At 49.6% G+C, this 19,963-nt stretch overlaps 1 protein-coding gene and 1 pseudogene across 43 annotated transcripts in view; one reads left to right on the top strand and one right to left on the bottom strand.

The window, feature by feature from the left end:
* The window catches only part of LOC103632998 (plasma membrane ATPase 2), a 31,844-nt gene extending 16,441 nt beyond the window's left edge, over positions 1 to 15,403 (top strand). For 17 of the 43 annotated variants that reach the window (XM_020540988.2, XM_020540984.2, XM_020540989.2 and 14 more), the window contains 9 exons: positions 10,879 to 11,043; positions 11,157 to 11,395; positions 11,480 to 11,512; positions 11,609 to 11,690; positions 11,828 to 11,988; positions 12,078 to 12,263; positions 12,351 to 12,533; positions 12,720 to 12,898; positions 13,022 to 13,446. In XM_020540988.2, coding sequence (XP_020396577.1) covers positions 10,879 to 11,043; positions 11,157 to 11,395; positions 11,480 to 11,512; positions 11,609 to 11,690; positions 11,828 to 11,988; positions 12,078 to 12,263; positions 12,351 to 12,533; positions 12,720 to 12,898; positions 13,022 to 13,091 — 1,298 coding nt within the window. In that variant the 3' untranslated portion in view covers positions 13,092 to 13,446. Of the gene's footprint in view, positions 1 to 8,687; positions 8,789 to 8,867; positions 8,973 to 9,055; positions 10,720 to 10,878; positions 11,044 to 11,156; positions 11,396 to 11,479; positions 11,513 to 11,608; positions 11,691 to 11,827; positions 11,989 to 12,077; positions 12,264 to 12,350; positions 12,534 to 12,651; positions 12,899 to 13,021; positions 13,448 to 14,534; positions 14,645 to 14,789; positions 15,044 to 15,124 lie in introns of those variants that run through there. The other 26 variants (XR_002263457.3, XR_002263452.2, XR_002263446.2 and 23 more) reach the window with 16 other exon arrangements.
* Positions 15,404 to 16,418: 1,015 nt separating this feature from the next.
* LOC109941171 (subtilisin-like protease SBT4.3) lies at positions 16,419 to 18,094 on the bottom strand (annotated as a pseudogene).
* Between the last annotated feature and the right edge of the window lie 1,869 nt (positions 18,095 to 19,963).

Here is a 19,963-nt window from a genome sequence, read left to right as displayed (position 1 = left end):
CCACAGACCAACACGAGTTTTTTATGCCCATTTTGTCCTTACTCATGCGCACCGGGAAAAGATCACCCATACCGAAATTGCTCTAGGCCAAACACGTTTAACCTAGAGGTTCTTTTAAGACAGACTTCTGAAAAAGAAGATGCATCTTGTTAATATGAGTACTCTATTAATTCTATTTAGCCTTGGACCAGCATATCATATAATCCACCTGGGCCAGGATATCACAATCCTCCCCTCTTAGAAGACCGAAGTCGTCGTCGGTCAACCCCAAGCTAGGAACCCCCTCTCTTGGTCATGTATGTGTGTCTAGTGTCGTCATATGCTATGCCATGTGCCCACTCCGGGCCACATGCGCCATATGCCTGAACCCTTATCACACACGTCCGCGAGGGTTGGCTATGATATCATTTGTAACACCTCGTCCACTCCTGGACCGACATTACTTGTGGTAGCCCTCTAGGATTATAGACCATTGCCACAAACCAACATGAGTCTTTTATGCGCACTTTGTCCTCACTCATGCGCATCGGGGAAAACTTCCCGGTCGGTCATCCGTTCCAAAATTGCTCTAGGCCAAGCACACTTAACATAGAGGTTCTTTGTGACAGCACTCCCAAGTTATCAGGCCCACGTGCACCAATCCTTGCCTTAACAGCCTCAGATGGCTGTACACGTGTACATGATAACTTAACAAGGCTATCGAGTTCAACAACTTGAACTCATTATCCCAGAGATCTCCCACAAAACAGGTACATTACAGTAATCACCTTTGATACACACATACATTGGAGATAGAGCGAAAGACTTTACAAAACACATTCTACAATTCCAAATCTCAAGTTTTACATCATAGAAAGAGTTGTAATTATTACAAGTCCTGACAGTACTTAAAGTGCATAACTTATTACACAATGGAAAATGTGAAGCCTTTCCATAAGAAATACACCTAAGCATTAAAATCTTTAAGGCCTCCACACGAAGCAACTATCAAGAGCTAAAGATAGCAATAACCCTTCTTGCAACAACATAGGGAATAAAACCCTAAGTAGGCAATTACTCAGCAAGACTTACCCGACTAAAGAAAAAGACTTTCAAGAGTATGCTGGATTTGAGACTCAAGGTAAAGCTTATCAATTACCGAAGACCCTTTTTGGCAGAGAAACTTACTACCAGTTGATCCCTAAGCCAAGTTTTAATTCACAAATCAGGTATTTACCTGAACATAGATTTGCCTAATCTAGTTCAAGCACTTGGCCTGTATTAGCTGCATTTTATCCATACTCATATTTCACTTGCTAACTACGATGATGGTCATCGGGATGAGTCTCCATAACCGAGGAGCAACGACGATTCAAACCGATTATATCCAGTTGGAGATCTCTAACAACACGACATATGTAGCACTTAACCCTTTCATATGTCAACCGTTCCCACGGAGTCCTCCACTACATGAACAGGTCCGCGCCACCCGAGAGCACATTACCCTACCAGGCGTGCTACTATGCCAGGAGGGTATATGCTACTCCCGCCATCTCTTCACTCCCAGTGTGTGATTGTCTCTTCACGTATGGAATAGCCGGGTTCAAGCTTACCCTGCCCTACACCAGGGTATATTGCTAGTTGCAAAGTCTCAACCACATTAGGCCAGTAAACGGTACGGTCCTTAATCGACACAGACGGTCGACCTTGTCTGCTTAGCGTCTGGTCTCGATTTATTCAAACCATTTCCCCATTTTTGGTACCCGATAGGGGTACTCTTTTCGAACGATGAGCCCATCTAGGCCCTGATGGACTCACCATCATAAGTTTGCTATGATTTTTCAGAGGAAAATCCCACAACCAATGTTACACATCATTCTTTTGAAAAACAAACGATTTTTGAGTTTCTAAGCATGACTAAGCAGTAATCGTTCTTTTTATAAAACATGGATCAAGGAATAGTAATCAAATTACAAGGAATGGTAATGCATCGATTGTTTATCACACAACTCCTATCACCTAATGTATCATATAAGGTGATAAAGCATTTAAAACACAAGGGGCAAATGCACTGGGGCTTGCCTTTGTTGCAGAGAAGAGGTGCTATATCCCTCTACCCAACCATCATTTAGATAGCTCTATCCTCTTGATGAGCAGGCACTGGAGTAGACTCCCCTTCAGCTACCACTTCATCTTGAATATCCACTTCTTCTGGGAGCTCTACATGAAATGATATGTCCATGAATGCTTATGCTTATGTAGTTGCAGTTAGAATAGGAAACCCTAACCCTAACAAGGGGTTGGGAGATGGATATATAGCCTGAGTTAGATGGGCTGAGCCCATTACAATGGGGGCAAAACAGTAAATACACATGGGAAGTACCGAAACCCTAATAGGTACTTAACATATCCTGTACATATGTTGAGATTAGACCGGAAGTCTATCCTGCAGTCACAACTCCCCCTGCAGTCACAACTCTATCCTGTACATATGTTGAGATTAGACCGGAAGTCTAGGAATACATTGGACGGTAGCCCCTTGATGAAGATGTCGGCGAACTGCAGCGTTGTGGGGATGCTGAGGACCCGAACGTCGCCTGCTGCGACACGCTCCCGGACGAAGTGCAGGTCGATCTCCACATGCTTCGTGCGCTGATGCTGCACAAGATTAGTGGAGAAGTAGACAGCGCTGACGTTGTCGCAGTAGACTAGGGTGGCGCGCTGGAGGGGGCTGTAGAGCTCGTGGAGGTGCTGGCGCATCCAGGAAGCCTCTGCCACGCCGTTGGCCACAACGCGGTACTCAGCCTCGACGCTGGAGCGAGAGACGACAGGCTGCCGCTTGGCGACCCAAGAGACGAGGTTGGCGCCTAGGAACACGACATAGCCGGAGGTGGACCGACGCGTGTCGGGGCAGTCGGCCCATTCAGCGTCGGTGTAGACCACAAGATCTGACGTCGAGGATGGTCGGAGGAGGCCGTAGTCGAGTGAGCCCCGGAGGTAGCGCATAATCCGCTTGAGAGCGGTGAGGTGGGGCTCTCGTGGTGTGTGCATATGGAGGCACACCTGCTGAACCACGTAGGCGATGTCGGGCCGATAGAAGGTGAGGTACTGGAGTGCGCCTGTTAAGCTCCGGTAAGACGTTGCGTCGGCGACCGGGGGGACGTCATCTCAAACTCTCGCTGGAGGGCGATGATCGTGCGCTGTAGGAGGTCGGCGGTGAATGCCGTGAGCACAATGTCGTCGACGTAGAGGAGGTAGTCGATGTCCTCGCCCCGCCGGTAGATGAAGAGAGATGTGTCCGACTTGGCCTCGACGAAGTCGATGGAGGCCAAATAGGTGGTGAAGCGGCTGTACCAGGCCCACGACGCCTGCTTGAGGCCGTAGAGTGAGCGGTTTAGCCGACAGACCAGGTCCGGATTGGCGGCGAGGTCGGCGGTGAATGCCATGAGCACAACGTCGTCGACGTAGAGGAGGTAGTCGATGTCCTCGCCCCGCTGGTAGATGAAGAGAGATGTGTCCGACTTGGCCTCGACGAAGCCGATGGAGGCCAAATAGGTGGTGAAGCGGCTGTACCAGGCCCACGGCGCCGGCTTGAGGCCGTAGAGTGAGCGGTTTAGCCGACAGACTAGGTCCGGGTTGACGCCGTCGACGAAGCCGATGGGCTGGCTGCAGTAGACAGTCTCCGTCAGAGTGTTATGAAGGTTGGCGTTCTTGACGTCGAGCTGGTGGATCACCCAGTTTCGAGAGAGGGCGAGGGAGAGGACGGCGCAGACGATGGCGAACTTGACAACGGGGTTGAAGGTCTCATCGTAGTCCACGCCGGGGCGCTGGGTGAAGCCCTGAAGAACCCAGCGGGCCTTGTAGCGGTCGATGGAGTCATCCGAAGTCAGCTTGTGGCGAAAGAGCCACTTGCCAGTGACCACATTGGTGCCGTGAGGACGTGGCACCAAGTCCCAGGTGTGGTTGGCCAGCAGGGCCACATCTCCTCCATGGCCCGACGCAAGTGAGGGTCGGTGAGGGCGGTGCGGACAGAGGAGGGGACCGAAGAGGCGTCCGGTGGAGTAGCGGTCGTATCGGTGGCTAGGATCAGCCTGTCGACAGGCCGAAGGACACCGCCGACACGACGAGTTACCATGGGGTGAGTGTGCCCGGGGGCGCGGTGAATGGCGACCGGGTGGTACACCGACGGCTTAAGGGCCACAGGCATGGCCGACCCGCGGCAATGATAAACGACGGCTGGGTCCGTGGGCGCCGACGGAGGAGCGCTGCCGCGACGGTGATAGACGAGGGTAGGGTCAGCGAAGCGGTGTTCGCTCGTCGACAGGGCCGGAGTCGCCAGTTCCGCGCGTGGCGTAGGTGAGGTCGGCGGGGCTGCGCGTGGTGCAGGCAGATGTGCGAACGGGGGCGTCGAGGCCACATGGGGCATGGACGGGGTCGACAGAGCCGCGCGCGAGTGTGGTGAAGATGCGAGGTGCGAGCAAGGATGCGAGGCGTGGTGCCTGGGAAGGAGGGGGTACTCGGATCAGACTCAAGGAGGGAATCAAGATCGGTGGGTGGGGAGGAGCCAGCAAGGGGAAACACATTTTCGTCGAAAACGACGTGATGAGAGATGATGATGCGATGGGAGGAGAGGTCAAGACAGCGATACCCTTTGTGGTCACGGGAGTAGCCAAGGAAGAGGCAGCGAGTGGAGTGTGGAGACAGCTTGTAAGGAGCGGTAGCGGAAGTGTTGGGGTAGCAGGCACAACCGAATACACGCAGGTGGTTGTAGGAGGGGGCTGTGCCGTACAGGGTTTAGGAGGGGGCTCACCGCCTTCGAGGGGAGGAAGTTGAGGAGGTGGTGGCGGTGTGCAGGGCCTCGGCCCAGTAGCTGGCAGGGAGAGACGCCTGGAAGAGAAGACAATAGATCATGTTGGTGGTGGTGCGAATCATGCGCTCGGCCCGGCCGTTCTTGGCGGGTATAGGGGCAGGAGAGACGCAACTAAACGCCACTGGTGAGGAAGAATGACCGAGAGGCGTGTTTGTCGAATTCGCTAGCGTTGTCGCACTGCAAGGCACGGACCGTGCGACGGAACTGGGTGGAGACCCAGGCGAAGAAGTGAGTGAGGGTGGTAAAAGTGTCGGACTTCAACCGAAGAGGGAAAGTCCAAAGGAAATGAGAAAAATCGTCCAAAATCACCAAATAGTATTTATAGCTAGAAAGACTGAGTACAGGGGAGGTCCAGACATCACAATGAACTAGGCCAAAAGCATGCTCAACCCTAGACGAAGATGTAGTAAAAGGGAGACGAGTGTGTCGGCCAAGTGCCCAAGTTGACAAGCATGACAAAGGCCCTCAAAATGTCCCCTATTACAAGAAGAATCTAAAGTGCTGGAAAGCTTGGTCATGGCATCAGGTCCTGGGTGGCCGAGACGACGACTAGGGAGGGTAGGAATGAAAAAAACAAACCTAGCTCTGGTACCAAGTTAGAATAGGAAACCCTAACCCTAACAACGGGTTGAGAGATGGATATATAGCCTGAGTTAGATGGGCCGAGCCCATTACAATGGGGGCAAAACAGTAAATACACATGGGGAGTACCGAAACCCTAATAGGTACTCTAACAGTTGCAAAGAGGATAACATTAAGTACCTCTAATTACACCTTTCTACATGGTGCACACAAGAACTAACAAAAACTACAAGGGATCTAAATACTCCAACCACACAACCAAGGTATCCAACCATGCTAGGGAACCCTGCCTTTTTAATCCAATACTCCATTCATGACTTAAGCATGGATTCATCCCTCTTTCATTGAACCCTTACAAGCTACCACCACAAGCTTGAATAATTAAAGGATTAGAACATACTAGACTTTATTTAGGGCCCGTTTGGCACAGCTCCAGCTCCTGATTCTAAGCGAGAATCTGGAGGAGCCGTGCCAAACGGGTATTTTTTTAAACTGATTCTCGTGTGGAGCCGAAAGATCGGGAGTCATTTTTGTGAAGAAAGGTGGGATCTAAAAAAACCTGCTCCACCCTCCCTTAAAACAGCTCCTCAACCAACCAAATATGGACCTCTCCTTAAAGTTTGATCGAAATTACCCGCAATTGCCATTGGACAAAAACATAACGAGCCAATTTATGGATTAAACATTTGAGACCATTTTATGCACTACTATGATGGGAATATTTTATATGTTATTGTTTCATATTTTTTTCCTGTATATGCATCCTACTTATTGGTTTGTAATAAAGTTGAATTGCAAAGAGTAAAACATATAATTGCCACAGACCACCAACTCTCAGAAGACAAGAATCAGTTTACTTGCCAAACGGTTTTAAAAATGATTCTGATTTTCTAGGAGAATCAGGAGGATCAGCTCCTCACGAGGATCAGGATCTAGAGCTAAAGAAGCAGGAGCTGGAGCTTTGCCAAACGGGCCCTTAAAGACCCAGATCTCACTTGATAATTTGCCTCTTATTCCAAAGCACTTAATCCACTTTTATTAAGGATTTAACTTTTCTATTTTGGACCTTACAAAGCTTCCTGAGAAACTGGCTTCCAACAGCCCCAAATTTTTTACCATATGCTCAACTGACCAAAATAAAGGTACCCAAAAATTTTCATAATCTTTGGAACTAAACTTTTATTTCTAAAATCCAAATAGGCCTTCCAAGAGCACTTTTAAATCACTTAAAATTTAGTAACTGATTGAAAAATCCTAAAACCAACTTTACCATAGAGCTCTTGATTTTAGACACCCAATAAAATTTGTTCCATGATTTTTGGAGTTCTCTACAAATTTTGGCATAATTTACAAGTTCCCTGATAAAGAAAAAGTAAAGACGAGCACACTATTGGGCCCAAATCAGCCCACTCAGCCTGCGCAACAGGACAAGTCAGCCCACGGCTGACAACCCACGCTCGCGCTGGCGGCTTTGCGCAAAAGATCCTGCTGCCCAAACAAAAGCTCAGACCATCTCACTTAAGTCCCTCAGCTCTGGCGCTTTTACAAAAGCTCAGACCCGACACCGCCGCCCTACTACGGCGAACAGGCAACCACGACCGCGGCGCAGCTGACCTCTGGCGCCCCTCTTAAGTCACTCTAACATGTCCGTGGTTAGCACAAATCAGGTACACCGCTTTGTGATATTTTGGCCCTTGGGATGGTGATATCCTGGCCCAAGAATTAATAGAATTCATAGAGTATCCATACCAACTGTAAGCAATGGGACTCTTACTCTCATCGAGAGGATGACACTATGAGTTGGAGAGATTTTCTGTTTATTTTCTCAAACACTACACAATGCCATACCCGTCTAAGGGTTGAGATACATATTTATAGCCCAAGGGGCTGCAACATATGCTTTCTAGAGATGCGAATATGCTGTCCTACAAACTGCACTAACCACTAAGTGCTGTTGTACTCTAGTCAAAAGAAAACTGCAGCAAGCTGCTGTCCTCCAAAAGATGAAAAATGGAAAAGGATATGCCTGCAACACGTTGTCCTTGTAGTCAAAAGACTACTGATGTGCAACACGCTGTCCTTGCAGTCAAAAGACTGTTGTCACTGCTGTCCTACAACAGAGATGTTGTGTGGACTGTCCTCCACACCACAAAAATAGAGATGCTGTCCTCCACACGAATACCGCATGACTTGTTCCATCATTCTCCCCCTAAGTTTTGTGCGTCGCCTTGTGGGAAAGTTGAGCCATCCCGGACCTAAAACAAAGCTCAAGAAACTTGATCCTCCCAAGGGGATTGGCGAGCAGGTCCACAAGCTGATCCTTGGTGTTTATGTAGCGTGCCTTGATGCTCCCTTCTGCCAAACAGTCACGGATGAAGTGGTACCTCACCTTGATGTGCTTATTCCGTTCATGGAACATGGGGTTCTTGGCCAACACAAGGGCGGACTGGCTATCCACCCGGAGTTCCACTGCTCCAACTTCTCTCCCGAGGAGATCACCGAGCAGGCGAGCAAGTCAGAGCGCCTGAGTTGAAGCGATGGAGGCCGCTATGTACTCAGCCTCGCAACTGGACATGACCACCACATGCTGCTTGACCGACTACCAGTTGATGGGACACTTGCCGAGGAAGAAGATGATCCCGCTTGTGCTCTTGCTGGTGTCGATGTCGCCGGCGTGGTCGCTGTCGCTGTACCCGACAAGGTGTGCCTCCCTAGAGCACCTCGAGTAGTAGAGACCGTGGTCAAGAGTCTCCGCAACATAGCGGGCGATCCTTTTCACAGCCTGCTCGTTTCACAGCCTGCTCGTGCTCCATCGTCGGTCGCTGCAGGAATCGACTAACGTAGCCGACGGAGTATGCCAGATCCGGTCGTGTGTGGACGAGGTAGCGAAGGCTCCCCACAAGACGCCGGTACTGAGTAGCGTCCACCTCCTCCGTCGTGCTGTCACGGTTCAGCTTTAGCCTCCTCCATCGGAGTGAGGGCTGGGTTGCAATCAGTGAGCCCAGCCAGCTCAACAATGCGCTTGATGTAGGCCGTCTGGCGAAGTGTGATCCCAGAGTCACTCTGGTGCACTTCAATCCCCAGGTAGAAGGAGAGATGCCCCAGGTCACTCATCTGGAAGGTGACCTTCATCTCTTCCTTAAACGCCACCACCTCTTATATTCCCATCCTTGACAGAAAATTAACATAAGTTTAATTTTCCTTAAACCTGACAGAGAATTACTTTTATTCTAACTATTTTACTTTTATATTACAGTTACAATGGAATGCTAAGAGACAAATAGTTAAAGAACTGCTTTAACCTACCTTGATGGAGAGGGGAGAATGCATCGTGTTAGCAAGGGAGCACCAGAGCAGGTACTATTTTCCTTAAAACACATTGGGAACTCTAGATTTGTGACAATCGTTTCTGTTGTTAAATGTGGAAATTAAACAGATCCTTCATCTTGCCCACAACAAGTCAGATATTGAAAGAAGGGTCAGAGCTGTGATTGACAAATTTGCTGAGCGTGGTCTGTGAGCACTTGGTGTGGCTTACCAGGTTTATGATCCTTTGACGAGCACTATTGCTACACTCTTTGACTAGACGTCTATTGTACTTGACTGACAAAAATTCATGTACAGGAAGTGTCGGGGACCATAATTAAGGGTACCCCTAAGACTCCTAATCTCAGCTGGTAACCTCCATCAGCACAAAGCTGCAAAGGCCTGATGGGCGTGATTAAGCTCAAGGCTCAGTCCACTCAAGGGACACGTTCTCGCCTCGCCCGAGCCCAGCCTCGGGCAAAGGCAGCCTACCCCGGAGGATTCACGTCTCGCCCGAGGGCCCCCTCAAGCGACGGACACACCTTCGGCTCGCCCGAGGCCCAGTCTTCGCGGAGAAGCAACCTTGGCCAGATCGCCACGCCAACCGACCGTATCGCAGGAGCATTTAATGCAAGGATCGACTGACACATTATCCTGACGCGCGCTCCTCAGTCGACAGAGCCGAAGTGACCGCAGTCACTTCGCCGCTCCACTGACCGACCTGACAGGAAAACAGTGCCGCCTGCCCCGCTCCGACTGCTGTGGCACTCGACAGAGTGAGGCTGACAGCAGCTAAGTCCAGCCTCGGGCGCCATGGAAGCTCCGCCTCGCCCGACCCAGGGCTCGGACTCAGCCTCGGCCTCGGAAGACGGTCTCCGCCTCGCCCGACCCTAGGGCTCGGACTCAGCCTCGGCCTCGGAAGACGGACTCCGCCTCGCCCGACCCCAGGGCTCGGACTCAGCCTCGGCCTCGGAAGACGGTCTCCGCCTCGTCCGACCCAGGGCTCGGACTCAGCCTCGACCCCGGAAGACGAACTCCGCCTCGCCCGACCCCAGGGCTCGGACTCAGCCTCGACATCGGAAGACGAAATCCGCCTCGCCCGACCCCAGGGCCCAGACTCAACCTCGACCTCGGAGGAGCCTCCGCCTCGCCCGACCTCGGGCTCGGACCCGCCACGTCACAGGGAAGGCCTTCATTACCCTACCCCTAGCTATCTCAGGCTACGGGGAACAAGACCGGCGTCCCATCTGGCTCGCCCCGGTAAACAAGTAATGATGACACCCCGTGTGCTCCATGACGACGACGGCTCTCAGCCCCTTACGGAAGCAAGGAGACGTCAGCAAGGATCCGACAGCCCCGACAGCTGTACTTCCACAAGGCTCAAGCACTCCTATGACGGCCACGACATCACATGAACAGGGCACCAAAACCTCTCCGGCTGTCACGACGACATGTACTTAGGGCTTTAGCTCCTCTCTGCTAGACACGTTAGCACACTGCTACACCCCCCATTGTACACCTGGGCCCTCTCCTTACGCCTATAAAAGGAAGGTCCAGGGCTCTCGTACGAGAAGGTTGGCCGCGCGGGAGAACGAGCTGGCGGACAGTCTCTCTCTCTCCCTCTCTCCCTCTCTCACTCTCCCACGCGGACGCTTGTAACCCCCCTACTGCAAGCGCACCCGACCTGGGCGCAGGACAACACGAAGGCCGCGGGTTTCCCCTTTGCTGTTTCTCACCCCCCTTTGTGCTCCGTCTCGCGCCGACCCATCTGGGCTGGGACACGCGGCGACAATTTACTCGTCGGTCCAGGGACCCCCCGGAGTCGAAACGCCGACAGGAAGTGCCAGATGGTAGGAAAGAGAGTCCTGGAGGACCATGGCAGTTCATTGGGCTCTTGCCTCCTTTTGACCCCCCGCGCCATGATAGTGCAGAAACTATCAGAAGGGCACTCAATCTTGGTGTCAATGTCAAGATGATTACAGGTTTGCCATATTTATCACTGTCCACCTTTTGTTGATTGCTCTAAATCTGGAGTTTCATCCCATTCCTTGCTAGTTTGTTGGTAGTAATATGTTTGCAGATTTGGCTAGTGCTACTGAACCGCTGTACTGTAATACTGACTGACCTTTTTCCCGCCTCAGGTGATCAACTTGCTATTGGGAAAGAAACTGCACGTCGTTTGGGAATGGGTACTAATATGTACCCTTCCTCTGCTTTACTCAGACAGAATAAGGATGAGTCAATTGCTTCCTTGCCAATTGATGAATTGATCGAGAAGGCTGATGGCTTTGCTGGTGTCTTTCCAGGTACAACTATGCAGATTACCTGTTTTCTATTACTCTTGTTTGATAGGCTCAACAGTTCTTCAGCATCTATATGCAGTACTTATGTCTAATTTTTTATTATTATTGCTTGATAGAACACAAGTATGAGATCGTGAAAGGCTTGCAAGCAAGAAAACATATATGTGGCATGACTGGGGATGGTGTAAATGATGCCCCAGCTTTGAAGAAGGCTGATATTGGTATTGCAGTAGCAGACTCTACTGATGCAACTCGTAGTGCTTCTGACATTGTCCTAACTGAACCTGGCCTTAGTGTGATTATTAGTGCTGTGCTGACGAGTCGGGCAATTTTCCAAAGGATGAAGAATTACACGGTATGTCAATTCTGCAGTTCCATTTTAGTCTCTTAGCATTCCATTTCTGTGTCCAGTATTTTCAAAGTTTATTTTTGTTCGCAGATCTATGCTGTATCGATTACCATCCGTATTGTGGTATGTATGTACTTCTGCTTCATTTTTAGAAAATAATGCTCGGTTGACTGATTGGACAAATAATATATCTGACCCCTAGATACTTTGTTGTAACAGCTTGGTTTTATGCTTCTTGCGCTGATATGGAAGTTTGACTTCCCACCATTTATGGTCCTGATCATTGCCATCCTCAATGACGGTAAGCCTCGGTTTAGTTAGTCACAGTTCATGATGAGAGTAAAATATGTAGTTGATCTTTATTTTTTTTCGGTTCATATTGTTAGTGTAAGTAGCATATTAGGTTACCTAACAACATCAACCTCGCGACATGAGTAGGTACCATTATGACTATCTCGAAGGACAGAGTAAAACCATCTCCACAACCAGACAGTTGGAAGTTAGCTGAGATTTTTGCAACTGGAGTAGTTCTTGGTGGTTATTTGGCCATGATGACTGTCATTTTCTTCTGGGCTGCATACAAGACTGACTTTTTCCCGGTATGGACCAGTGGTTGGTTTAGCATTATTTTAAAGTTTCGTGGGATAGTTGCGGTGCGCTCATCCTTGTCATGGTTGCTAATTTGCAGCGGCTGTTCCACGTCGAAAGCCTCGAGAAGACCGCCCAGGATGACTTTCAGAAGTTCGCCTCTGCCGTGTACCTTCAAGTCAGCACGGTCAGTCAGGCCCTTATCTTCGTGACACGGTCGCGCAGCTGGTCGTTTGTGGAGCGTCCTGGGTTCTTGCTGGTCTTCGCTTTCTTGGTGGCTAAGCTGGTGAGTGATCCGATCCCAGCTCCACGCCTTACTGCATATGCCGTCTTTCCGTGTCTAGTTTCGCTCACATTTTTGTGGTGCTTGCAGATTGCCACTCTGATCGCTGTATATGCCAACTGGGCGTTCACTGCGATCAAGGGCATTGGATGGGGCTGGGCCGGTGTCATCTGGCTCTATAACATCGTCTTCTACTTCCCGCTGGACATCATCAAGTTCCTCATCCGCTATGCGCTGAGTGGGAGGGCATGGAACCTCGTCCTTGAGCAGAGGGTAAGAACAATTGTTGACTTCCGACGCTCAGTTTTCTGGCTGTCAAATGCTCGCTCATCTGTGCTTTGTTGCCTTGCAAACATGTGTAACCATCTGTTTTGCTGGCGTACACGTTCAGATTGCGTTCACTGCTTTGTTGCCTTGCAAACGTTTGTAACCATCTGTTTTGCTGGCGTACACGTTCAGATTGCGTTCACGAGCAAGAAGAATTTCGGCACGGAAGAAAGGGAGCGCAAGTGGGCGCATGCGCAGAGGACTCTCCATGGGCTCCAGCCGCCAGAAGCATCCATCTTCGAGAACAAGACGACATTCAATGAGCTGAACCAGCTCGCGGAAGAGGCCCGCAGGAGAGCCGAGATGGCGAGGTACATGCCATTTCAGATACCCCTTTCCACCCCATCTATAGCTCAAATGTAGTCAGTCTTCTTGAGCGTCTCCAGTCTCCGCTGACTTGTCCTGCTGTGCCCCCCTTGGTGATTTTGTTGCAGGTTGCGAGAAGTGAGCACCCTGAAGGGGAGGATGGAGTCAGTGGTGAAGCAGAAGGGTCTGGACATCTAGACCATCCAGCAGTCCTACACTGTGTGACTGACTGACTGACGACGACGGGGTTTATAGAGGTTTCTTCTTATACTATACAATCTGTACTAGGTAGCAATAAGGATCAAGGAAGGAACCCCTATATATTGGCTGCGGTTCGCAGGAAATGAATGATGGTAATATTTATGATGTCGGTGTGGTGCTTCTGTCGCCAACTCTCGACCATACTACCCTCAACTCACCCCCGGCACCACCGGCAGGCATTGATATTCAGAGATGAGGTATAGTAGTCTGTAGCCTCTAGTAGATGCTGATGAATTGATGATATAGTACATTTTTGCTTGCTTTCTTGCTTGTTTGTTGTTTTCCTTGGTTCTGCTCTGGGTGTTTTGATGCTTGCTGGCTTTGTGCTATTCCTGATTCCTCTAAATCTGAAGTGGTAGCAGCGATGGCATAATAGCTGCACAGGCATGTATATGCCATGAGCATGTGCAGTGTTTACCGTTGCGGCATGGGCAGCATCAGTGGCTCACATGCTTGAGACGGAGAGATGGTCCGTGTCATGGTATGGCTTGGCTTGCCACTCATTCGTTGGTCGGTCCGTGCCCAGTTGTTAAATGGCCTGGTGCTGGTGAACCCATGTGCAAGTCCTTTCTCTTGGTGGCTGTAAATTGTAATGGCCGCCCAGCATCGTTGCCTTGTTGGGTATCAGCATTGGAACGCGAGGACGATTCCTGCACAACGTGCTCGACTAGTTTTGGGCCTCTTTGGTACAGATTTTTTTCTTCTGAAAATCTTTTTTTTTTGAAAATGTGGATTCCTAGATAATGTAGCGTCACAATAATCTAGATATGATGAGACTTCCTAGATATGGATAGGGGTGGTAATGAGTTTTCTTCTAAGAGAGGATGAACGCTATTTTACGTGCAGACGGTTACAGTTACTTTCAATTTTAAGCCGGGAGAAAAGTTACTGAGGGTTGATTAGCAAGCTGTGAGTTACTGTAGGTGGTTTTGTTCACCATCAGTCTGATTGGATACCTGCACACGAGCGCGCAGGCTCCCGCGAGGGTGGCTGTGTGGATACACTAGTTTTGGGCGTTTCTGTGGATGCAAGTGAAATGACTTATGTTGCATCTGTTCATACAGACTACGTCTCTCGCGTACATGTTACCAAATAGAAGCTCACATAAAGTCAATGCACACGATGATACAGAATAAGATGATGCGGGCAACCAATCAAGCAGCATGTGACTGATGGTTGATCGAGCGTTTTTCTTTGATCTAAGAGCAACTCTAACAGATTGCTAAAAATTTGTTGCCAAAAACGTCATTTTGAGGGATGTTATAAATTTTTTTTCCTAAAAACATTCAAACCCACAGCAGACTGCTAAAACATTGATCTTTAAATTTTTCAAACAACCAAACGTGGGCCTACGTAACCATAATCGGGCCTGTTTTGCAGCCCAAAAGCATTTGCTGCTCTTTTATTTTCTTGGCATGCACCTCCAGCAGATGTGCATGCGCCGCCATCGTCCATCATCTTGGAGGAGATACAACCCAATGCATTCATAGGTAATTGATTGTAGAAAAACTAGACAACCATAATTGAAGTACATTATCGCATATCATTCATTTCCTTGGTCAGTCTTCATTGATCATGCATGTCCGTAGGTTTGTTTTTTATTTTTGCCGAGTCTTTGAACGACCTGTTAGTCAGATCACAATGAGTCGACGAAGTCTGCCAATGCAATTGGTGCTGGATTCATCTTCAGATGATGACGACGACGAATTCTTTCTCTCTAGTACTCATATGACCATGAATGCGGATGAGTCAGATAACGAAACAAAACAACGTGGTTCTATAAAGGGGCACCGAGTACTTCAATGAGATAGGCAAGCGGGATATCAGAGGTTGTATCAAGATTATTTTTCAGACAATCCTACGTATGGACATTATTATTTTAGACGATGGTATGTCACTCTATTGATTTTATTTTTATGATACTTTAAAAATATTAATAGTACATATATGTGTTTTTATTTCACATGCAGGTTTTGAATGAGACGTTCATTATTTGTACGTATTTGGAAAGTCGTAGAACAACATGATCAATACTTTGTTCAGAAAAGGAACGCAGCTGGCACTCTAGCCCTTTCTAGTCTGCAAAAAATTACTGCAGCATTTCGAATGTTATCTTATGGGGTAGTTGCTGATGCTACTATTGATTCACCCCTAGAAGTATTCACAAACATGAAATGCAGTTCTCTTCTTCAAGTTTGATGATGAAGATGTTTAGTACTACATCCTGATGAAGATGTTCTGCATGCACATGTACTATATTGGTCCCCTTTCAGATAGCATCATAAACCAGGAAACAAAATAAAGTAGTACATATGTAGTGAAAGGAATCAATAACTCATCACAAATAAAGTGGACGCCAGGCATATCAGCACATAAAAGGTCGATTCCAAGAGCACGCACAGTAGAGGCGCCTCTGGCTTTAGTACCTAGGTCGAAGAACTCCCTGCCGCCGAACAAGGATGAATCTAACGGATCTGCGACGACTCTTGCCCGTCTAGGCACACACGGACGGAAAGCTACTCCACCTACACGCAAGGTACCCCCGCCGTCGAGGTCGAGTTCACCGCTGCCGGTCACATGCATTTGGGGGAATCTGCCACCTACGGAGTTCGCCGGCTCATTCGAATTAGCAGATCCAGCAGGCTGCATATCCAACTGCCAATACTCGTCGTCGCCTCGGCCTCCTCCTCCACCGCCGCTCAATCCTCCCCCACTGGTACCACCTCCGCCACTCAAGCCGGACGACATGGACGTTTCCCGCACCCACGTGCAGCTCTAACACAACCTTGCGCGGGCAACTTTTCGCGGGAGTCTGATTTCGCGCGCGCACGGTCGATAGGGGAGGAATCGCCGAGGCGAAAAAATGCGGGGAGGAGGAGCTCATATTCGGGATGAGATGGTTTTGGGGGGGAAAATGAAGAGACTGTTGGAGGGCAGAAAACGTGAAGTTTTGCCAAAAAATATTTTTCGTGGTGTTTTAAGTGATCTATAGGAGTTGCTCTAACATAGTAACGGGTACCCAATGTATGCCAGTGGAATAATTCCTCAGATGCATTACAGTTTGAGATCTTGGGAATCCAAGATTTGCCGTCACCTGTATTGGTGATTTGGTGGTACATCTAGGACTGACGGATTTCCCCCCCAACGACACATCTAAACACTGTCACTAGCATTGTTTATTTTGCTAGCTGTAGCAATGCCATTGTCCCGAGCAGAGCAGTGCCCTCAATTTGGCACAGTGTGCACAATAATCGGACTCCTAACCTAGCGCACACCATCCGGCCACACGACAGCGGCCGACACGGACTCATTGGCAGCTGGCAGGGCGCTGGAGACCGTCACGGTGAACGACAGCCTCTGGAGGAGCCTGCTGAACACCAGCCTCTTGGGCACGACGGTGACTCTGATGAGACCTTGGCGGTGTACACGGAGCCCGGCGCGCGGGAAGCCGACGGTGAAGTTCTTGCCCGGCTTGGTGTGGTGCGCCATCGTCGGGTAGTTGAGGCTGGCGGCGACGCCCCTTCCTGCCGCTGCTGCAGGCCGTGGCGTTGGAACTGGTGAGGCAGTGACGGCCCGGAGCTGCGTGGAGTTGTACCCTTCCGTGCACAGCATGCGGACGTAGTCGGCCTCGCGCGCGTCGTAGACGAGGCCGGGGTCGCGCGCCCGTGACGGGTTCAGCTGCCTAGCGCCGTAGGCGAGCTCGCCGCCGCCCGAGTTGCGCGACGGGTCCATGGGCGTAGCTTAATTCGTTCGTCGTAGGCAGGTGTCAGTTCCGCTATAACGGGGTGGGCGGTGACTAGTACGTGTGTGGCTTAATTACCTGTTGTGACGAGGGCTGACTGACATGATCATCGTCGGCGACCAGTCGGGGTGGAACCGTGGAAGGACTTGGACGTACGCCGCGGCGCCGGTGGCGTGGGGCACGCCATGGACGTGCCTGATACGATGTTGTACGCCGCGAACCTGCTGTCTTTGAGGTTCCCAGACACCGGCGACAACGGCGTCCATGCTGCCAGGATGTCGATCCCCTGCTACGACAGGTCGGGCTGCACATTAATTCCAGGGAATGTAAACAAAGCACAACACATATACATGCCATCAATGTTGTCTTTTTTTATTTGCTTGTATATTAACAACCTTGAGAATCCCTGGGCTGATCAAATTTGGCTCTCTGGATGAGAAGGAGGCGACGGTGGGCGCCTTGGAGTCCAAGGCCGTTTCGGTACTGCGTATCGTATCGTGCTGACAGGGTGGCTGCAGAAGCACAACAGACAGCAAGCACTGCTCAGCAAAGGCCAGTCGGATTTGTTTCCTACTGCTTGTGCGACATGATTTCACACCGTGTTTTGTCGACATAGGCCACGATTTTGGCGAATCGGTCGTAGCTCAGCGCAAGAAGGGGCAGTAGGAAGGCGACGATGACTGCACCGACGGCACCGGCGAGGAGAGTGTCCGTGCCGTCGCCTCCGCTCGTGCAGTGCCAGAAGTGGCTCCGACGACCTGGAGTTCATAGGGATGACCGACGACGGCGGGGAATTCATCTTTGACACACTCCACACGGACTCAGACTTAGATCTGAGTCCCTCCAGAAGCGACGATGAAGAACCCATTGACGGTGAAGGGGACGAAGGCTGCCCGGCCATCGTGGCTCCACCGGTGGTCCCGACGAGGTGGGGCGCCACACATGGTAGGAGTTAGAGGGATCGTCGGATGTAACACCTCTGGTGAAGAGCCTGTAGTAGATGCCCAACCGGAGTGGATGCGTTTCTTTCTTTTAAAACCCTCGAACAGTTGTAAATAAAGCATGCCTTTTGAAAAATGGTCTCGACATCGAACACGGTAAACAGGGGAGGGACCTCGGTTGAACCCCGGTTCTCTCTCCCTATTTCCTCCTTTTCTCGTTTCCCTTTGGTGACTTTCAGAACAGGAAGCGTACCATGATCCAATTGAGATGGGACGAACGAACAACAGACTCGACAGAAGTAACTAGCAGGAATTCCCATTGCAAAACCAACTATGTTACTTTTTCTCTTCTATAATCAAATGCTTCGAGTCTTTCCTACCCTTCATTCGAAGAGTCTTACGCGAAACACTACACCACACCGCTCTTTCTTCTTCGGGATACCCTAGACGGGAAGGGGGCCTCAGGACAAACCTCAGGGAAATCATTGAGCAGGGTGAATTCACCCCTGTCTTAGCTAGAAGTGGACCTATGGGGAGGGCAATGCGAACGGAGGGACCTGCCGGGGAGGCTAGTCGTGATTGTGAACAACTATGCCTCGAAGGCTACGATAATGGTCGCTAGTGGAACCGAGGGACATGAAAACTTGCGACATATGTTATTTTTAGATGGAATGTATTATGCTTTTGGGACTAGTGCCACATATGATTTCTTTTTAGAGTTGTCCTTCATTTATATGAAACCACAAGTTAATACTATTGGTTAGCGTGTTCATTGTATTAATGCATACTCTAACAGGATCTCAGTTATATGAACCACAAGTTAATATTGTCGGTTAGAGTTGTCCTTCATTTATATGAAACCACAAGTTAATACTATTCCTTATTGCATAAATCATGAAAACATCCACAGGTAGCATGACCAGGTTACATACAAACAACCACCTTCCTACAACTAATTAACAAGTGGAGTGGCTAAGTAACCTTACCACAATACTTGGGCAAACGCGACTAGCTGCTTGGAGTCCTTAGGCGAAGGCGAGGAAGATCTCCATTGGCGGTAGGGAGTGGCGGCGGTGTCTATGAACAGGTGAAGCAGAGGTTCTCTGGAGGCGGCAACATGGAGAGGTGAAGCACGAGGTTCTCTAGCCATATATATAGGGCACATATCAGTATAAAATCTTTCTCCACACTGGTTCTAAAGTTCTTTTTAAGTACCAGTTGGTAAATTAAACCAGTACTAAATCCTTTACATTAGTACTGGTTGCAGCTACCAACCGGTACTAAAGCTTCTTGTGCTCGAACCAAAAGATTAGACCATTATTAGGACTTACTTGTATTAAATGTTTGTACATGTTCCTAGAAAACAAGTAACAAAGCTAATGGACGGAAGCCCTCGTCTCCTGTAGTGCTCGGCTATCGTCCAAACAACTGTTGGGGGAACAGGGGCGGACCAAGGCCCATGTCCGCTTGGGCCACAACCCAGAGTGTAGGCCCAAATTTTTTATAGAACCTCTTCAGCTCACGCAGCCCAGTTAGGGGTTATTAAGCCTCCTCACGCCCTCATGAAGCCCACACATAGTCATGGGAAGCACGGACCAGGGAGCACGCTGACGCCTAAGAAGGGGGTGAATTAGGACTTCTAAAAAATATCTCTAAACTAGGCCACAAATAAATCCATAGAACAAAACCTATGCAAATAAGTAATCTAGAATGTGCAAACTAGGTTTTGTATAAGTGTTGCTATCTCTACTGCAAAAGGAGTTTTGCAACCTAAGTTCCAATCCTAAATATTCTAACAAGCAAGGAGAGATTGAATGATAAGTACTTAATGTAAATGCGGAAGGTAAAGAGTAAAGGTAGAGATGCAAACTCCTGTGGACGATGCCGGTATTTTTACTGAGGTATCTAGAACCACGCAAGGTCCCGGCTAATCCTCGTTGGTGCCCCTACGTAATGGGTAGCCCACGCGAGGGCCAAGCACCATGGACGAGTAACTCTGTAGAGAGCTGCGGGCCTTCTCCATGCGCAAGTGATGCTCCACTTCCGACTCCTCTCGGATGCTTCCGTCGTCTCCACTATCGAGCTTCCGGCCGAAACACCGTGGGCCTCGTTCCCTACGGTACATG

The sequence above is a fragment of the Zea mays genome, chromosome 7 (assembly GCF_902167145.1).
Source record: "Zea mays cultivar B73 chromosome 7, Zm-B73-REFERENCE-NAM-5.0, whole genome shotgun sequence".
Classification (NCBI taxonomy): Eukaryota; Viridiplantae; Streptophyta; class Magnoliopsida; order Poales; family Poaceae; genus Zea; species Zea mays.
The sequence above is the reverse complement of the archived record's forward strand: the minus strand, read 5'-3'. Positions and strand labels throughout refer to the sequence as shown.